Source organism: Oncorhynchus gorbuscha, linkage group LG24, assembly GCF_021184085.1.
Source record: "Oncorhynchus gorbuscha isolate QuinsamMale2020 ecotype Even-year linkage group LG24, OgorEven_v1.0, whole genome shotgun sequence".
Taxonomy (NCBI): domain Eukaryota; kingdom Metazoa; phylum Chordata; class Actinopteri; order Salmoniformes; family Salmonidae; genus Oncorhynchus; species Oncorhynchus gorbuscha.
Genome location: NC_060196.1, coordinates 19693141 through 19711243, shown reverse-complemented (window position 1 = coordinate 19711243; position 18103 = coordinate 19693141). Strand labels below are relative to the sequence as shown.

Below are 18103 nucleotides of genomic sequence, written 5' to 3'. Positions count from 1 at the left end.
AGTAGTTGTGTGGTTGTGGTCAGTAGTTTTGTGGTTGTGGTCAGTATTTGTGTGGTACAAATACTGACCACAACCACAAAACTACTGACCACAACTACTGACAAAAACTATTGACCACAACCACACAACTACTGATCACACATCTACTGAACCACAATCACACAACTACAGACCACAACACAACTACAGAACAACCATACGAACAGACAACGTCGAATAGTAACATTGATTTTTAGGAAGAATGCTACAAAACAAAGCCCAGAGAAGTTCTGGAGTTGGAAAACGTGAGCAATGTGAACATGATGGTTTTTGGTCTGTAGTTGTGTTGGGGTCAGTAGTTGTGCGGTTCTGGTCAGTAGTTATTTGGTTCAGTGGTTGTGGTCAGTAGTTATTTGGTTCAGTAGTTGAGGTCAGGAGTTATGGTCTGTAGTTGTGGGCATTAGTTGTGGTAATTAGTTGTGTTAATTAGTTGTGTGGTTGTGATCAGTAGTTATTGTCCGTGGTTGTGGTCAGTGGTTGTGGTCAGTAGTCTTGTGGTTGTGGTCCGTCGTTTTGTGGTTGTGGTCAGTATTTGTGTGGTCAGTAGTTGTGTGGTCAGTAGTTGAGATCAGTGTTTGTGGGCATTAGTCGTGGTCTGTAGCTGTGTTGTTGTGGTATGTTATGGTTGTGGGTAGTAGTTGGTTGTGGTCAGTTACTGCACTCTGACCCACAAAACAAATTACTGCACTCTGACCCACAAAACGTATTTGCTAGATTCATGATAGTGTTAGACAAAGCAAGGAAAGTGAACTTTAAAATGCTATGTATTGTTATTGGAATTTGCAGCTGTTGTTGGTAAGCAATTAATCTGCTAGCTTTTGACATTACTTACTGTATCTATAAAGAGAGAGAGCTGTAACCTATCTATTGATTGGTAGAAGCTATTCCTTATCCGCTTTCAGATTTGAATAGCAGGGAAGTAGACAAAGAAGTCTTACCCTCTAACTTGTCTAAGTTGTTTTCCAAGTGGTCAAAGTAGATGATGTGTTTCAAAGTTACATTGTTGCATTTACAGTGAATGGAATGTTTGAAGTGATGATGTCACAATGGGGCCTTTAGAATTATGAGGAAATGCCATGAAAGTGGTTGGAGGACTTAAAGTATAAAATATATCAAGAAGTTGTAGGTCAGCACACTGGTCCTGAACAGTCCACTCATTTTAAAGTTTGAACGGCATTTCTAGCTTAAACGGTGTAAGAGGAGTAGCGACCTAAATAATAATAATAAAAAGTCAGAAGTATGACAAAGATTTAAAGTTGGGACTTTTGCTTTGCAAGTTCTAGAACTCTGGTTTTGAACTGCTGAATGTAAAACTTGTCTTTCCCCCGTCTGTGTTTCTCTCAGGTGTTCCAACACCGAGCTCTGAGATTCTGCGACACACCCTAAACATGCTGGTGCGAGAGAGGAAAATCTACCCAACACCTGAGGGCTACTTCATTGTTACTCCCCAGACCTACTTTATCACCCCCAACCTCATCCGATCCAACAGCAAGTGGTACCACCTGGACGACTGGCAGCAGCAACAGCAGTGTACCTCCCCACAGTCGGGCACCATCACGCCCTCCACCCCGGGCTGCGTGAGGGAGAGGCCCAACCAGAAGAACCACGGGGACTCCTACAACACGTACCGCGATGATACACCCATCCCTCAAGCCCCCACTTACCAGAGGAAGTCTCCCAAGGAGCCTCGGGGAGACCCCCCCTCCTACCCTCAGCCCCCTCCGGCTCCCGTTCAGATACCGACGTCACAGTTGCTAGATCCTTTGACGGACAAGAGCAAGAGTAATGCCCCCTTCCCCTACAAGACCGACACACTGACCAAAAAAAAGGAGGGTGGTGGCGGCAGCAGTGCCGAGAAGCAGTCAAAGAAGTTTGGGCTGAAGCTGTTCAGGTTGAGCTTCAAGAAGGACAAGCTGAGGCAGCTGGCCACGTTCTCGGCCCAGTTCCCTCCCGAGGAATGGCCCCTCCGTGATGAAGATGCGCCTGCCATCACCATCCCCCGCACTGTGGAGATGGAGATCATCCGGCGGATCAACCCGGACCTGACGGTGGAGAATGTGGCGCGCCACACGGCCGTGATGAAGAGACTGGAGGAGGAGCGTGCCCAGAGGAGAAAAGCAGGCAGCTCGGCTGAGCACAGTGCACGCAGCCGGAGGAGTCGTGGTCATCGTCGGGTGCCGCACGGCAAGTCCCGTTCACACAGCAAGACGCGCGCCTCCCGGGGCGACCCTTCCGATAGTTCCAACCTGGACATGGCCATGGTAGACAGGGATTACAGCCGCTTCTTCAGCCACTCGCTGGTGCGCTCCCCGCGTGAGGCCATGTACACCTTGGAGCGCAAAAGAAGTGGTGGGACTTACGTAGTCCACAGCAACCCCAACATCACAGAGTCCCACTTCCCCATCACCCCGGAGTGGGACGTGTCTGGGGAGTTGGCGAAAAGGAGGACAGAGATGCCTTTCCCCGAGCCCTCGCGCGGGACGTCCAGCGGGAGAGTGCACCGAAGCCACAGTCACACTCAAGAAGGAAGGAAGTCACGCGACGAGCTGACCGACCAGGCTAAGGAAAGGTCCCGCTCCATGGATAACGCTTTGAGCCCTCTGGACGGAATGGGCCCCTCCTCTTTGGGGATGTCAGAGGACTATGAGCGTAGTCCCGATGAACGAAGTCGTTACTACACAGACGATGGGACTTTGCGGGCCTCCCAGAAGTCACCCCACTATTCAAGAATCATGTTCTCGGCTGCTAAGTTCAATTCTGAAATGTGTGCGCCTGATGTGGGGAAGGGGAGCCTGGGGAAGGGGAGCCTGGGGAAGGGGAGCCTAGGGAAGGGGAGCTTGGACGAGTCTAGGATCCGAAGCCCACTGGAAAGGAATAAGAGCAGAGACAGCTTGCCGGCCTACAGTGATCTGAAGGGACTCTCGCCCAAGTCCTCGGCGGACGACTACTTCCAGTGCAATACGTCAAACGAAACAATCCTTACCGCCCCTTCACCTCTGTCAAAAGCAGACCACGACACGTTAACCTCGTCTGAGGGAATCCGGAAGGGCACTCCAGCCGATCGCCACACCCCTCACCTTACCTCTCCCCTCACGATGGAATACAAAGAGGACTCTTTGGCAAAGGGGCAAAACGGCTCAAACCGATCAACACCAAGCCAGACCCCAGAGCCCATGACTAACGGACGTTTGACACAACACCAACACAACGTAGACCCTGGAGGGGGAGGCGGTGGTGGCGTGGCAGACAAGAGGAAGGAGATCTTCAGCAAGGACACTTTGTTCAAGCCTCCACACAACACATTGACTGCAGGCTACGTGGAGGGCACCTACACCAAGTCGGGCACCCTGCGAAAAACCACACACATCAAATCAGCCGAGGTCCTTGACAATCTAGAGGCCCAGCAGCCTTCGAATTCAGCAGCTTCCCCCGCTTCCTCCGTGGTCCCCCAGGGCTCCGAGCCAGTGGTCCCGTCAGCCTCCGAGGCCGCCTTTGACTACTACAATGTGTCGGATGATGACGAGGAGGTGATGGCGGAGGACACAGCGCGGAAGGAGTTAGTGGTGGCAGAGGGCAAAGGGCACGGGGAGGGTGGGGGTGGAGTTGGAACCATGCAGTGGCTTCTGGAGCGGGAGAAGGAGCATAATCTGCAGCGCAAGTTTGAGACTAACCTCACGCTGCTCAGCCCCAAGGAGACAGAAAACAGTAGCAGCCAGAAGTCAGCGCATTCAGCACGTCTGGATAGCATGGACAGCAGCAGCGTGACTGTAGACAGTGGATTCAACTCCCCAAGGTAAGCTGAACCTAGTCTGTCCACTACAGCAACCAGAGGGTTATGACCAAAGAATACATATAGAAAGTGGATATAATCACAATCTGTAAAATGTCAACACAACTGGAGACAACTTTTGGAGGTATGTTTTGTACACTCCACTACGTATATGTGGCGACAGTACAAAATGTCACCTTTTATCTGAGGGTATGCAATTTATGTAACTAGTCCCTCCATTTGAAGGTGTCATTTGGACAAATTAATTTATGTTCAATTTAGTCAAAAGTTTAGTATTTGGTCCCATATTCCTAGCATGCAATGACTACATTAAGCTTGCAACTCTACAAACGTATTGGACTCATTTGCAGTTTGTTGATCTCAAATCCAAAATGCTGGAGGATAGAGACAAATTAAAAGTTTTAGCATCACTGTCCAAATAAATACGTATGTTTTTGGCACAACATTGTTACGGTATCTTACAATTTTTATTTATTTAACCTTTAAGGCAAGTCAGTTAAAACAAATTCATATTTACCTTGATGGCCTTTTGCCTATCTAACAAAACAGTGTAGGAACAGTTGCTAACTAACTGTAAAGAAGCTCGCTAACTGTGGGGGAAAACATTTCACTTACTTAGTTAGCCAGGTAGTGTACCTCTATTTTCTAGCAAACGTAATGTTGCCTCCCAAAGGGATAAGGTGGCTCCATTAAGGTTTTATTTGGATGTTTGTGATGTGTCCGCTTTCCAAGTGTATTAGCATTAGTAGAACAGACCCATTCTAAGCAATGTACACAGTAGTAGCATGCCAGTGGCTTGGCCATCCTATCCATGCATCATGTTACCACACACACTTGCTCAGAGCAGCTGTCTTTAGAATGGTATTAAAGTGATACTTCGAGATGTTTCCAATGAGGTCCTTTATCTACTTCCCTGGAGTCAGATGAACTCGTGGATACCATGTTTATGTCTGTAAGTCCAGTATGAAGTAAGCTAACTAGCGTTAGCATAATGACTGGAGGTCTATAGGTATCTCGCTAGCACACAGAGACACGTAAAAATTATGATTTTCTTTGTCATTGGCAAGACGTCAGCTTTTTTTAGTTATTTGTAAAAATGTCGAAAAACAATTGGTATATTGTGTGTAGACATAACAAAAAAATGATAAAAGCTGACATGTCTTGAGTCAATAAGTATTCAACCCCTTTGGTATAGCAAGTCTAAATAAGTTCAGGAGTAAAAATTTGCTTAAGTCACAAAATAAGTTATGATTTTTGAATGACTACCTTATCTACATTATGTACCCCACACATACAATTATCTGTATGATCCCTGAATTTCAAACACAGATTCAACCAGAAAGACCAGGGAGGGCACCTGGTAGATGGGTAAATAAAATAAGACATTGAATATCCCTTACATTTTGGATGGTTTATCAATACACCCAGTCACTACAAAGATACAGGTGACCTGTATCTTTGAGAGGAAGGAAGGAAACCGCTCATCATGAGGCCAATGGTGACTTTAAAACAGTTAAAGTTTAATGGCTGTGATAAGAGAAACTGACGATGGAACAACAATATTGTAGTTACTCCACAATACTAAACTAATTGACAGAGTCAAAAGAAGGAAGCCTGTACAGAATAAAAAAATATTCCAATATATGCATCCACTGTTTGCAATAAGTCACTAAAGTTATATTGCAAACAATGTGGCAAAGCAATTACATTTTTGTCCTGAATACAAAGTGTTATGTTTGGAGTTCCACTCTCCATATTTTCAAGCATAGTGGTGGCATCATGTTATGGGTATGCTTGTAATTGTTAAGGACTGGGGAGTTTTTCTGGATAAAAAAGAAACGGAATGCCACTAATCACATTCAAAATCCTAGAGAAAAACCTGGCTCAGTCTGCTTTCCACCAGACACTGGGAGATTAATTCACCTTTCAGGAGGACAATAACCTAAAATACAAGGCCAAATTTCCACTGGAGTTTCTTACCAAGAAGACAGTGAATGTTCCTGAGTGGCCGAGTTACAGTTTTGACTTAGATCTGCTTGAGAATCTATGGCAAGAGCTAAAAATGGTTGAATAGTAATGATCAATTTGACAGAGCCTGAAGAATTTTGAAAGTAATTAGTGGCCAAATGCTGCTCAATCCAGGTATTCAAAGTTTGTAGAGACTAACCCAGAATGACTCACAACTGTAATTGCTGCCAAAGGTGATTCTAACATGTATGTTACTGTTGTATCTTTAATGAATCTTTTACAAATGTCAGAATTTTTCTTTCACTTTGACATTTGAGTATTTGGTATAGATCGTTGACAAAAAAGGACAATTAAATCCATTTTAATCCCACTTTGTAACACAACAAAATGTGGACAAAGTCAAGGGGTGTTAATACTTTATGATAGCACTGTACAGGGGCAAAAAAGTATTTAGTCAGCCACCAATTGTGCAAGTTCTCCCACTTAAAAATATGAGAGAGGCCTGTAATTTTCATCATAGGTACACTTCAACTATGACAGACAAAATGAGAAGAAGAAAAATCTAGAAAATCACATTGTATGATTTTTAATGAATTTATTTGCAAATTATGGTGGAAAATAACTATTTGGTCAATAACAAAAGTCTATCTGAATACTTTGTTATATACCCTTTGTTGGCAATGACAGAGGTCAAACGTTTTCTGTAAGTCTTCACAAGGTTTTCACACACTGTTGCTGGTATTTTGGCCCATTCCTCCATGCAGATCTCCTCTAGAGCAGTGATGTTTGGTGTCTATTGCTGGGCAACATGGACTTTCAACTCCCTCCAAAGATTTTCTATGGGGTTGAGATCTGGAGACTGGCTAGGCCACTCCAGGACCTTGAAATGCTTCTTACGAAGCCACTCCTTCATTGCCCGGGCGGTGTGTTTGGGATCATTGTCATGCTGAAAGACCCAGCCACGTTTCATCTTCAATGCTCTTGCTGATGGAAGGAGGTTTTCATTCAAAATCTCACGATACATGGCCCCATTCATTCTTGCCTTTACACGGATCAGTCGTCCTGGTCCCTTTGCAGAAAAACAGCCCCAAAGCATGATGTTTCCACCCCCATGCTTCACAGTAGGTATGGTGTTCTTTGGATGCAATTCAGCATTCAGCAACTAATTGTGGTGACCATGCTAATTAGCGATACAAATGCTCACTAGCAGTGCTGAGCAGCATTTAAAAAAGTGTTTTACTCTTGTTGATTTTTATTCCTTTGCTTCTATTGGTATGTAATTGACATTTAGTGGTATTTGCATTTCCACCTGCAACTACCACTAAATGTCAATTACATACCAATAGAAGCAAAGGAATCAAATTCTGTCTAAATGTAACGAGTACTTTTGGGTGTCAGGGAAAATGTATGGACTAAAAATTACATTATTTTTTTTAGGAATGTAGTGAAGTAAAAGTAAAAGTTGCCAAAAATGTAAATAGTAAATTAGTGCAGATACCCCAAAAAACTACTTAAGTAGGGCTTTAAAGTATTTTTACTTAAGTACTTCATACCACTGCTGTATGGTGCCCTGGAAATGTATTGTAGTTGAGTAGCCAGCCTAGGCTACTGCTCAAATGTTGCCTTAATAGGCCTACGTTTACCCTTTGTATGGTGTTTTGTTACAGGTTTCATTTTTTGGTTATTCATTGTCAAGCTTTAAAAAAGGAAGACAGACTACAACATTTTAATAGACTAGCATGTGGCATGTGTCTGTGCGCGTTTCCTCCGCTGCACTCTATAAATGGGAAACACTTACAGTTGAAGTCTGAAATTTACATACAGCTTAGCCAAATTAAGTTTTCACAATTCATGACATTTAATCCTAGTAAAATTTCCCTCCTTAGGTCAGTTAAGATCACAACTTTATTTTAAGAATGTGAAATGTCAGAACAATAATAGAGTGAATGATTTATTTAAACTTTTATTTCTTTCATAACATTCCCAGTCGGGCAGAAGTTTACATACACTCAATTCGTATTTGGTAGCATTGCCTTTAAATTGTTTAACTTGGGTCAAATGTTTCAGGTAGCCTTCCACAAGCTTCCCACCATAAATTGGGTGAATTTTGGCCCATTCCTCATGACACAGCTGGTGTAACCGAGTCAGGTTTGTAGGCCTCCTTGCTCGCACACACTTTTTCAGTTCTGCCCACAAATGTTCTATGGGATTGAGGTCAGGGATTTGTGATGGCCACTCCAATACCTTGACTTTGTTGTCCTTAACTTCTTGTGGATCAGTTTTACCGTCCCACCTGGCCAACATCCGATGAAATTGCAGAGCGCCAATTCAAATTAACGTTTATGAAATCACAAGTGCAATGCATCAAAATAAAGCTTAACTTGTTGTTAATCCAGCCACCGTGTCAGATTTCAAAAAGCCTTCACGGTGAAAGCAAACCACGTGATTATCTGAGGACAGTGCCCAGTACACAAATGCATAACAAATAATTTTCAACCAGGGAGTTGCGACACGAAAGTCAGAAATGGCGATATAATATATGCCTTACCTTTGAAGATCTTCTTCTGTTGGCACTCCAAAATGTCCCAGTTACATTACAAATGGTCCTTTTGTTCGATAAACTCCTTTATATCTATAAAAGTTTAACTGGCGCACTTCAGTCAATAATCCACTCGTTTTCCCTCCTTAATCATGCATACAAAATGAATCCCAAACGTTACCAATAAACTCCAAACAAGTCAATCAACGTTTATAATCAACCCTTAGGTACCCTAATACGCAAATAAACAATTAAATTTAAGACGGAGAACTGTTATTGTCTTTACTGGAGAAAAATATCAAAGAACGCGCTCTCATTCATGTGCTTGGACCCACTACAGCCAAAATGGGAGCCACCTAGAAAAACTACCGGTTTGTCCTCTGGGTGTTGCCTGCTATTTCAGTTCTGTTATACTCACAGACATTATTTTAACAGTTTTTAAAACTTTAGTGTTTTCTATCCACATCTACCAATCATATGCATATCCTAGCTTCTGGGCCTGAGTAGCAGGCAGTTTACTTTGGGAATGCTTATCATCTGGATGTAAAAATACCGCCCCCTATCCCAAGAGAAGTTAAGACATTTTGCCACAACTTTGGAAGTATTCTTGGGGTCATTGTCCATTTGGAAGACCCATTTGCGATCAAGCTTTAACTTCCTGACTGATGTCCTCATAATTTTCCTCCCTCATTTTGTGAAGTGCACCAGTCCCGTGCTTCACGGTTGGGATGGTGTTCTTTGGCTTGCAAGCCTCCCCCTTTTTCCTCCAAACATAACGATTGTCATTATGGCCAAACAGTTCTATTTTTGTTTCATCGGACCAGAGAACATTTCCTAAAAAATTACGATCTTTGTCCCCATGTGCAGTTGCAAACTGTAGTCTGGCTTTTTTATGGCGGTTTTGGAGCAGTAGCTTCTTCCTTGCTGAGCGGCCTGTCAGGTTATGTCGATATAGGACTCGTTTTACTGTGGATATAGATATTTTTGTACCCGTTTCCTCCAGCATCTTCACAAGGTCCTTTGCTATTGTTCTGGGATTGATTTGCACTTTTCGCACAAGTACGTTCATCTCTAGGAGACAACGTGTCTCCTTCCTGAGCGGTATGACAGCTGCGTGGTCCCATGGTTATTTGTATGTGCATACTATTGATTGTACAGATGATCGTGGTACCTTCAGACATTTGGGAATTGCTCCCAAGGATGAACCAGACTTGTGGAGGTCTACAAGTTTTTTGTCTGATTTATTTTGATTTTCTTATGATGTCAAGCAAAGAAGCACTGAGTTTGAAGGTAGGCCTTGAAATACATCCACAGGTACACCTCCAATTGGCTCAAATGATGTCAATTAGCCCATCAGAAGCTTCTACAGTCATGACATCATTTCCTGGAATTGTCCAAGCTTTTTAAAGGCACAGTGAACCTAGTGTATGTAAACTTCAGACTGGAATTGTGATAAGTGAAATAATATTTTGTTTATTGTTGGAAAAAATGATTTGTCATGCACAAAGTAGATGTCCTAACCAACTTGCCAAAACTATAGTTTGTTGACAATAAATTTGTGGAGTGGTTGAAAGATTAGTTATAGAATTTTAGAATCCAAAATTAGAATCCAACCTAAGTGTATGTAAACTTCTGACTTCAACTGTAACCAGCACAATTTGGGAGCGTATCAGGTTGTAATTTCTGTTGACATAAACGGTTGACTAATCATACTTGCGTGTGTCCTGATTTATACTCATGTATGCAACTTTTTGACAACACTTTCTGTAGTACAGCAATAACGTAGTTTCAACAACACAATCAGTGCCATTAAGGAGAACAATTGGGGATGCTGCAAATGTTTAGTAAGAATATGATACAGTGCGCTGGCTGACTCATGGGTGTCTGTGGGTCTGGGAGGAGCTGTGTGTGTGTGTCTAGGAAGAGAAATGTGTGGCAATGCACTGAATTTGGAGCACAGCATGTTGGCTGTGTATGCTTCACGGCAAAATGATTTGACAACCCAAATCATTGCCCAGGCCAGATAGAAATGTGGATCCTTGTGTTTGACACATGGGGATTGGGATAGCCAAATGACAATTTTACACATTACCTTGAAAGAAGTCTTTGGACAAGCCTTTGCACCCAACCGCAAGTTAGTATGGTGTACATTGCATGCCCAAATCCTCCCAAAGTAACTTTCAACTAAGTCATAGAGCTACACAATCCCATTTTTGGTTAGAAAATGAAGTTGTTGGTGGCAGTGGCTAGTTTGCTTCCCACTTATTGCAAGTCTCCGTTGTCCCCATCCTCTAATTTTCTTTCTCTCTCCTTCTCTTTACTACATGGACGTGTCTCCCTATTACTGTCGTGGCAGGACACGTGAAAGCCTGGCTTCCAACACGTCAAGCATCATGGAGAGCAATAGACGACAGAATCCAGCATTGAGTCCGGGCCACATGGGCACCACCAGCAACGGTCCGCCGTTCAGCTTTCGCGCCATTCCTGAACCCCCCCGTACTGCACAGCCTGAGAAACTGCAGAAGTCTTCAACTTGCCTGGCGTCCATCACCAGCGTCTGACCTGATATACAGACTGACAGACATCAAGGCCTGAGATGGAGGAGGTGGATTATTAAGGTTATGGTAGGGACCGTTGGGGGTAATGGGCGGGGGGGTGGAGAAGGCAGAAGTTGGGTCACGTTGTGCCCCCACCTTCTCCTCACCCATCCACACACACATGTCCACCCTCCCTCACCCAACCCCCAGAAAATCCAACTACTACTGGGACTGTTAACCTCACAGGCATGGCTTCCAGAGACTGTTCCCACAGCTTCAAAAACTTCACTGCAAAAAACAAACAAACAAAATGACAACCATGAAATAACAAAAACTATCCTGACCAGATTCATTTTGTCTCCCATTGCAAGAGAGCCGATCAGGAATTATCTTGATATGGATTATATCAACTTTGATTTTTTGGGGGGGGATTTCCAGATTCCTCAGTGTTGGTATTAGAGAAATGTTGATACATTTAGGATTGGAGTCACATTTGGGAAAATCTATACTTTTACATGTTATTTCTAATCCATGTCCAATGAAATGTTTTCTATCAAGAATTAGAAATAATTTATCAGGAGAATTATCATATTTGTATGTTGATGCACAGTGTTAAAAATAATGAAGGAAGAGATGAGAAGGTGGAAAGGCAAAATGTCAGAGGTTCCGATTTGTGTAGCGCAAAGCAAAATAGGCTATTGTAGTTCTATCCATACAGTATAATTTATTCATAAGTACAATAATGTATACTCAAATCTTTTTTTTTATATTTAAATGACCAAAATGAAATCGTTAAAACGAATATTGACAATTTAGTAAGGGAAAACAGTTGGTTTACATTGTTAGTTGAATTATTAAGTTTCCATCCTGAAGCACTAATGTGCCTTTTCTGTGGTATTTATGACTAAATTAAAAAAAAAAATCTTTACCCAACATATAATCTCAGGTCATAAGAATATTTTCTTGAACACACGCACACACACTCTGTCTGTAATCTTGTTGGAGGTGTGTGAGGAGTTGGCCTCGCTAATTAGTGGCTTGCTGAGTGTTGTAATTGGTTTGACAGGACTTTACTTTTATGTTTGTTTCAGATGTGTTTGCCTTTTCACAACATGTTTGCCAGAGTATGCATAGATAGACCATCAAATAAATGGTTGCAGCGGGGTGAAAATTGTAACTATATATCCCAGGGGTATAGGACAGACAAACACCTCCCTTAACATGTCTATCACTATCATTGCCAGAGCCATCAAGGCATTTATACAACTTATGTCTGCGGTGTTTATCTGAAATGAAGTGTTTTATGAAATTGATCAGCTCCTAAATTGTTTTGCAAATTGCAAAATCTCTCCAAATATTAGAGCATGCGGACTAGTGATGGCTACCTTGCAAGAGAATAGTGAAGAGTTATTGCAGTCTTGCCTCTTTATTCACAATATTGTTTGTATCACAATACTGTAAGTATCGTGTATTGGAAATTTGTTTATCTTGTACAGGTGCTAAGATTTCTATAATGAAACGCTCTATTCAATCCGCAACGCTGAAGATCTGCTTCATAGCGTGACTGACAATTAAAGGCAATGTTTTGAAAGGACTTTACTTTATTATACTTTATAAATTGTAAATTGTCCTGAAACAAGTCCATGCATCAAAACTACACTAGGGGTTAGGTTAATGACCTTCCACATGCAGAATTACAATGTGCATTATTGAAGGAATTGATATATTTATGATGCCCATAAAACCATAAAACACAGTAAGTTTATCAATCTTGCATGATAGTGATCAATTAATGAACTACACATCCAATTGTACAATTGTATTCACTTCTACTTTGAAACTCTTTAAAAAAAAGTTATCAACAGTCTCCTCCCAGTGGGCAAAAATGTTGGTTGAAATGTGATTAAAGTTATGTCATTTAACCTGGCTACAACCAGTTAAAGATACCTTTTTCATAACAACATCAAGATGCCTGGGAAAGACTGCATAACCTGAATACAACGAGGTAAAGGTGTCTTTTTATGGTAGTTAAAAAAATATTAAAACATTATTTTACAGTCATTAGCTAATGACCTAACAAAATATGACCATGACATCACAAAATGTGAACCTGACGGCACTACAACCGGGTTTGCCCGCTGGGATGATTGTAAGGCAAGAAGATTCCATTTTTGTCATGACACAAACAGTGGTGTTCATTATAAAACAAGTGACATATGAACATGCTCGTGAATGTCATATATCAAAAAGGCTATGTCAATCACATAAACAATGTCTGGTAACTATAGGCCAATGGATGATCATGATCACACTTGATAAAAGATTCTGTGAAATCCTAGATTATTATCAAGTTAGTAAGAGTGAGACAGAGTGGAGACAGGGAAAGATTAAATAATGGATAATGTAGATTAATCAATATAAGCATAGATTTTGTTTGCAGCCTCCATACAAAACTAGCTTGCTATTCAAGCCAGTTGCTGAGGCTGTAGTTAGTTCGTTTTGTTTTCCTAACGTGTCTTTAGCATGATGTCTGCTATCAGAGATGGTGTGGGAATAATTTCTGGCCTTTTGGTAGCCTATTTGATTGGCAGGAGTCTTCCTTAGTCTATACTCATTTATTGATAATCTTGCTCACCAAAGGCAGGATGCAACATTTAGAAAGTTATAGATAATGAGGATTGTTTGTAAAAGTTGTTTCTAACTGCTTACAGATAAATGTTGTGAGGGGAGCAACAATCATCAGAAAATCCACAGTGTTTAAACGTTACCGACATAGTTTAGGATGATTAGCCCTGAAGGTCTAGTGGGCATCTTATCTAATTAAAACATTAAGGTGTAACTGCTGGTAACTTGTTTAAAGATATTTATGTCATGGCTAATAAGCTATACTAGCCAAAGTCCATGAAATAAATATACTGTAAAAATGTCCTTTTATTTAAATTATTTTTAAAGAAGGGAATGCAATGCCACGTTCAAAGTTAGACATTTTAGCAATGAAAATACATTTACAATAGCCTATACTAGAGAACATCTACAAGTGATACTTTTGGATTGTTGAACATCTTTGAAGTCAGTAAGAACCAGATCTGAGTTCAAATACCATTTGAAATCTCTCAAATACTTTGAGGTTTTGCGTTAGCCTGCCTGGTGTACCAGGAGGGTGCCGTTTGCACTTTTGGGACTTTTTCAACAGGCAAACTCAATCAAGCACAACTATGGTATTTGAAATGATTTTAAACCTAGGTTTGAAGAACCTGGACCTCATGATTATTGGGTTATTTCTTTCAGTGAATGTGTGCCTCGAGTGATTTGACTATAGTCAATTGACAAAGGTTCCGGGAAATGTTACTATACTCCATTTTGGGGTAAGCTATGTTTTTGGCCAAGGAATATTAGAGAGCTACAGTCATGGCCAAAAGTTTTGAGAATGACACAAATATTAATTTCCACAAAGTTTGCTGCTTCAGTGTATTTAGATATCTTTGTCAGGTTTTACTATGGAATACTGAAGTATAATTACTAGCATTTCATAAGTGTCAAAGGCTTTTATTGACAATTACATGAAGTTGATGCAAAGAGTCAATATTTGCAGTGTTGACACTTCTTTTTCAAGACCTCTGCAATCCGCCCTGGCATGCTGTCAATTAACTTCTGGGCCACATGCTGACTGATGGCAGCCCATTCTTGCATAATCAATGCTTGGAATTTGTCAGAATTTGTGTGTTTTTGTTTGTCCACCCGCCTCTTGAGGATTGACCACAAATTCTCAATGAGATTAAGGTCTGGGGAGATTCCTGGCCATGGACCCAAAATATCTGTTTTGTCCTATATATGTTTTGTTCCCCGAGCCACTTAGTTGGTTGGCACGTTTGCCCTATTCCATCATACTGGAAAGTCATTGTTCGTCACAACTGTTCCTGGATGGTTGGGAGAAGTTGCTCTCGGAGAATGTCTTGGTACCATTCTTTATTCATGGCTGTGTTCTTAGGCAAAATTGTGAGTGAGCCCACTCCATTGGCTGAGAAGCAACCCCACACATGAATGGTCTCAGGATGCTTTACTGTTGGCATGACACAGGACTGACGGTAGCGCTCACCTTGTCTTCTCCGGACAAGCTTTTTTCCAGATGCCCCAAACAATCGGAAAGGGGATTCATCACAGAAAATGACTTTACCCCAGTCCTCAGCAGTCCAATCCCTGTACCTTTTGCAGAATATCAGTGTGTCCCTGATGTTTTTCCTGGAGAGAAGTAGCTTCTTTGCTGCCCTTCTTGACACCGGGCCATCCTCCAAAAGTCCTTCGCCTCACTGTGTGTGCAGATGCACTCACACCTGCCTGCTGCCATTCCTGAGCAAGCTCTGTACTGGCGGTGCCCACGATCCCACAGCTGAATCAACTTTAGGAGACGGTCCTGGTGCTTGCTAGACTTTCTTTGGCGCCCTGAAGCCTTCTTCACAACAATTGAACCGCTCTCCTTGAAATTCTTGATGATCCGATAAATGGTTGATTTAGGTGCAATCTCTCTAGCAGCAATATCCTTGCCTGTGAAGCCCTTTTTGTGCAAAGCAATGATGACGGCACTTGTTTCCTTGCAGGTAACCATGATTGAGAGAGGAAGAACATTGATTCAAAGCACCACCCTCCTATTGAAGTTTCCAGTCTGTTATTCTAACTCAGACAGATTGATCTCCAGCCTTGTCCTCGTCAACACTCACACCTGTTTAACAAGAGAATCACTGACATGTCAGCTGGTCCTTTTGTGGCAGGGCTGAAATATAGTGGAAATGTGTTTTGGGATTCAGTTAATTTGCATGGCAAAGAGGGACTTTGCAATTAATTGCAATTAATCTGATCACTCTTCATAACATTCTGGAGTATATGCAAATTGCCATTATACAAACCGAGGCAGCAGACTTTGTGAAAATGTATATTTGTGTCATTCTCAAAACTTTAGGCTACGACTGTATACTGTATGTCTGGCAAGCAAAGCTTATGAAGTATCTGGTAAAGGAAAGTCATGGGAGAAAGAGGATGACTGGATCCAGATTCCCACATTATTTTCATGTTGTAAGAAAAGGCTTAAGTTAAATTTAAACCACATAGCACTTTAAAGCACATTTAAAGGCAACCCTCCTGGAAAATGTATAATATTGACCCGACAACAACTCATTAGTGGTGCATTACCAAATAGTTAACTAACGGCGCCGTTGGATTCATATAAAAAGTGAATTGTAATGAACCTTTACTTACTCAACAGTAGAGTTGAAGGTGGTAAGAGAGACAAAGGAGTTAGGCTACATGGTAGGCTTGTTACACGAGAGCTCATTTACATGAGTAAATTGGGAAATCAAATGCATTTAATTACACTGAAACCACTTACAACAGTAATTTTTTCATAGTTTAGTGGACCATTTGTTAATCCAGCTATAATGTAGCTACTACATTGTTATGGTCAAACATTCTTCTGCAGTGTGACCTAATCCTTCATCAGTGATAAATAAACAAGTTTTAGTGCTCCTCTGCTTTACCGTCTCCATTTGTAGACCTGGACTTTTGTGCACTGTCACTAAACTATAATGTTTTAGTAGACAAAATAGGAATGCAACACTTCCTCCAATGAAAACATTATATGGAAATGATAGTGTTAACGTCAACTACTTATTTTACTGTACAGACTAAACATCATACAACTGACTACATTTTTTGTGTTGTTTTCCCCCTTTGAATTGAAGTAAGCTGCCTTAATAAAAACACCCTTGTGAATAATTGGCACAAACATTATACAACTGCAGAAGACATGGCAGTATGTATCTAAATGTGCATATTGGGTAGTGTGATGATGATGATTATAATGGGACAAAGAGGAATTCTGCTTTTAGACTTTGCAGTGCGGGTCATCATCTACTGCACTTCTACTGTGATGTTTGTTTATGAGGACACACAAGGTACAGGTTTTAATCTCCTCGCCAATGTTTCAGTACAAAGTAATGGACTTGTATCGAGTGACCCTATATAACGACATCAATATCGAACTTTGTAAAATACATTTCAATAAAACCTCCCACTACCGCGTATGGATTATTCATTCTCCGATCCAAAGTTATGCATTCAGTGCTTTGAATGCATTTTAGGGGCATATTCCCCACTGTTTCAACTGTGCAGCTATTGCTGCTCGAATTACAATAAAGAACAGGTGGGGTCCTGTGTCCAATGATTGGATAATGCTTGAAAAGTGTTTTGGTGCAGCCTGCTCTCATAGACTAGACGTTACATAGTAAACGGTAAATCCGAGACACTCAAATATGAAACAGTATGTTACATTTGGTAAGGTTACATAAGACAGAAGGGTACTTAAGGCAAAAATGAAAGGGAGCGTGGTTGGCTGGGGTGCGAATGTCTAACAACCCAAAGGTTGAGTGATCGAATCTCATCATTGACAATTTTAGCTAATTAGCAATTTTGCAACTACTTCCCAACTACTTACATTAAACAGTTAAGGTTAGGGAAGGGTTAGCTAACATGTTAAGTCCTAACCTTAACCCTTTAACCTAACCCCTAGCCTAGCTAACGTTAGCTAGGTAGCTAACGTTAAATAGGTGGCTAACATTAGCCACAACAAATTGGAATTCATAACATATTGTCTGAATTGCAATTCGTAACACATCATACAAATTGTTATTCGTAACATATCATACGGAATGGATGATGGACATCCACAAATATACCATACAAAACATAACATGTCATTCTAAATATGAAATGCTCTGTGACCAGGTTTGTTGGTGGAGAAAGCTGACATTTCCAACCTATGCAATTTATATGAAAAAACAACTCATGAAGTGGCAATCCTGATGGTTGACATAGCTTTGTTGGGATGACATGGTATTTGTGTTGTTATGACCAGGGATGGGGTGAGTAATTGATGAATTAATTTTGAACTTGAAGATCTTGTCCCTGTCATTGACTTCCATAGTTTTTTGGTTAGCAGCAGCTAGTTAAAGAGATTGAACAGGATCTTAAAGATGCGTTATAAATGTTTTGTGTAATTTCAGTATGTAGTTTTGAAAGTAGCGTTGACGATCGTAAGCGGGTCCACGAAAGGTGGGCACAATTATGTACAATGTTATCCACTTTGTATGATATGTTAAATCCTACAACAACATGTTTTTATTACCAATTCTTAAGCACTTACAAATTCATAACATATTGCATGAATTGGAATTCGTAACA

The 18103-nt window shown here is 41.2% G+C and overlaps 1 protein-coding gene across 2 annotated transcripts in view; it reads left to right on the top strand.

Moving 5' to 3' along the window:
* The window catches only part of LOC124012924 (storkhead-box protein 2-like), a 68888-nt gene extending 56424 nt beyond the window's left edge, over positions 1-12464 (top strand). For both annotated transcript variants that reach the window (XM_046326984.1, XM_046326985.1), the window contains exons 3-4: positions 1384-3832; positions 10693-12464. In XM_046326984.1, coding sequence (XP_046182940.1) covers positions 1384-3832; positions 10693-10897 — 2654 coding nt within the window. In that variant the 3' untranslated portion in view covers positions 10898-12464. The remainder of the gene's footprint in view (positions 1-1383; positions 3833-10692) is intronic.
* Positions 12465-18103: the final 5639 nt, after the last annotated feature.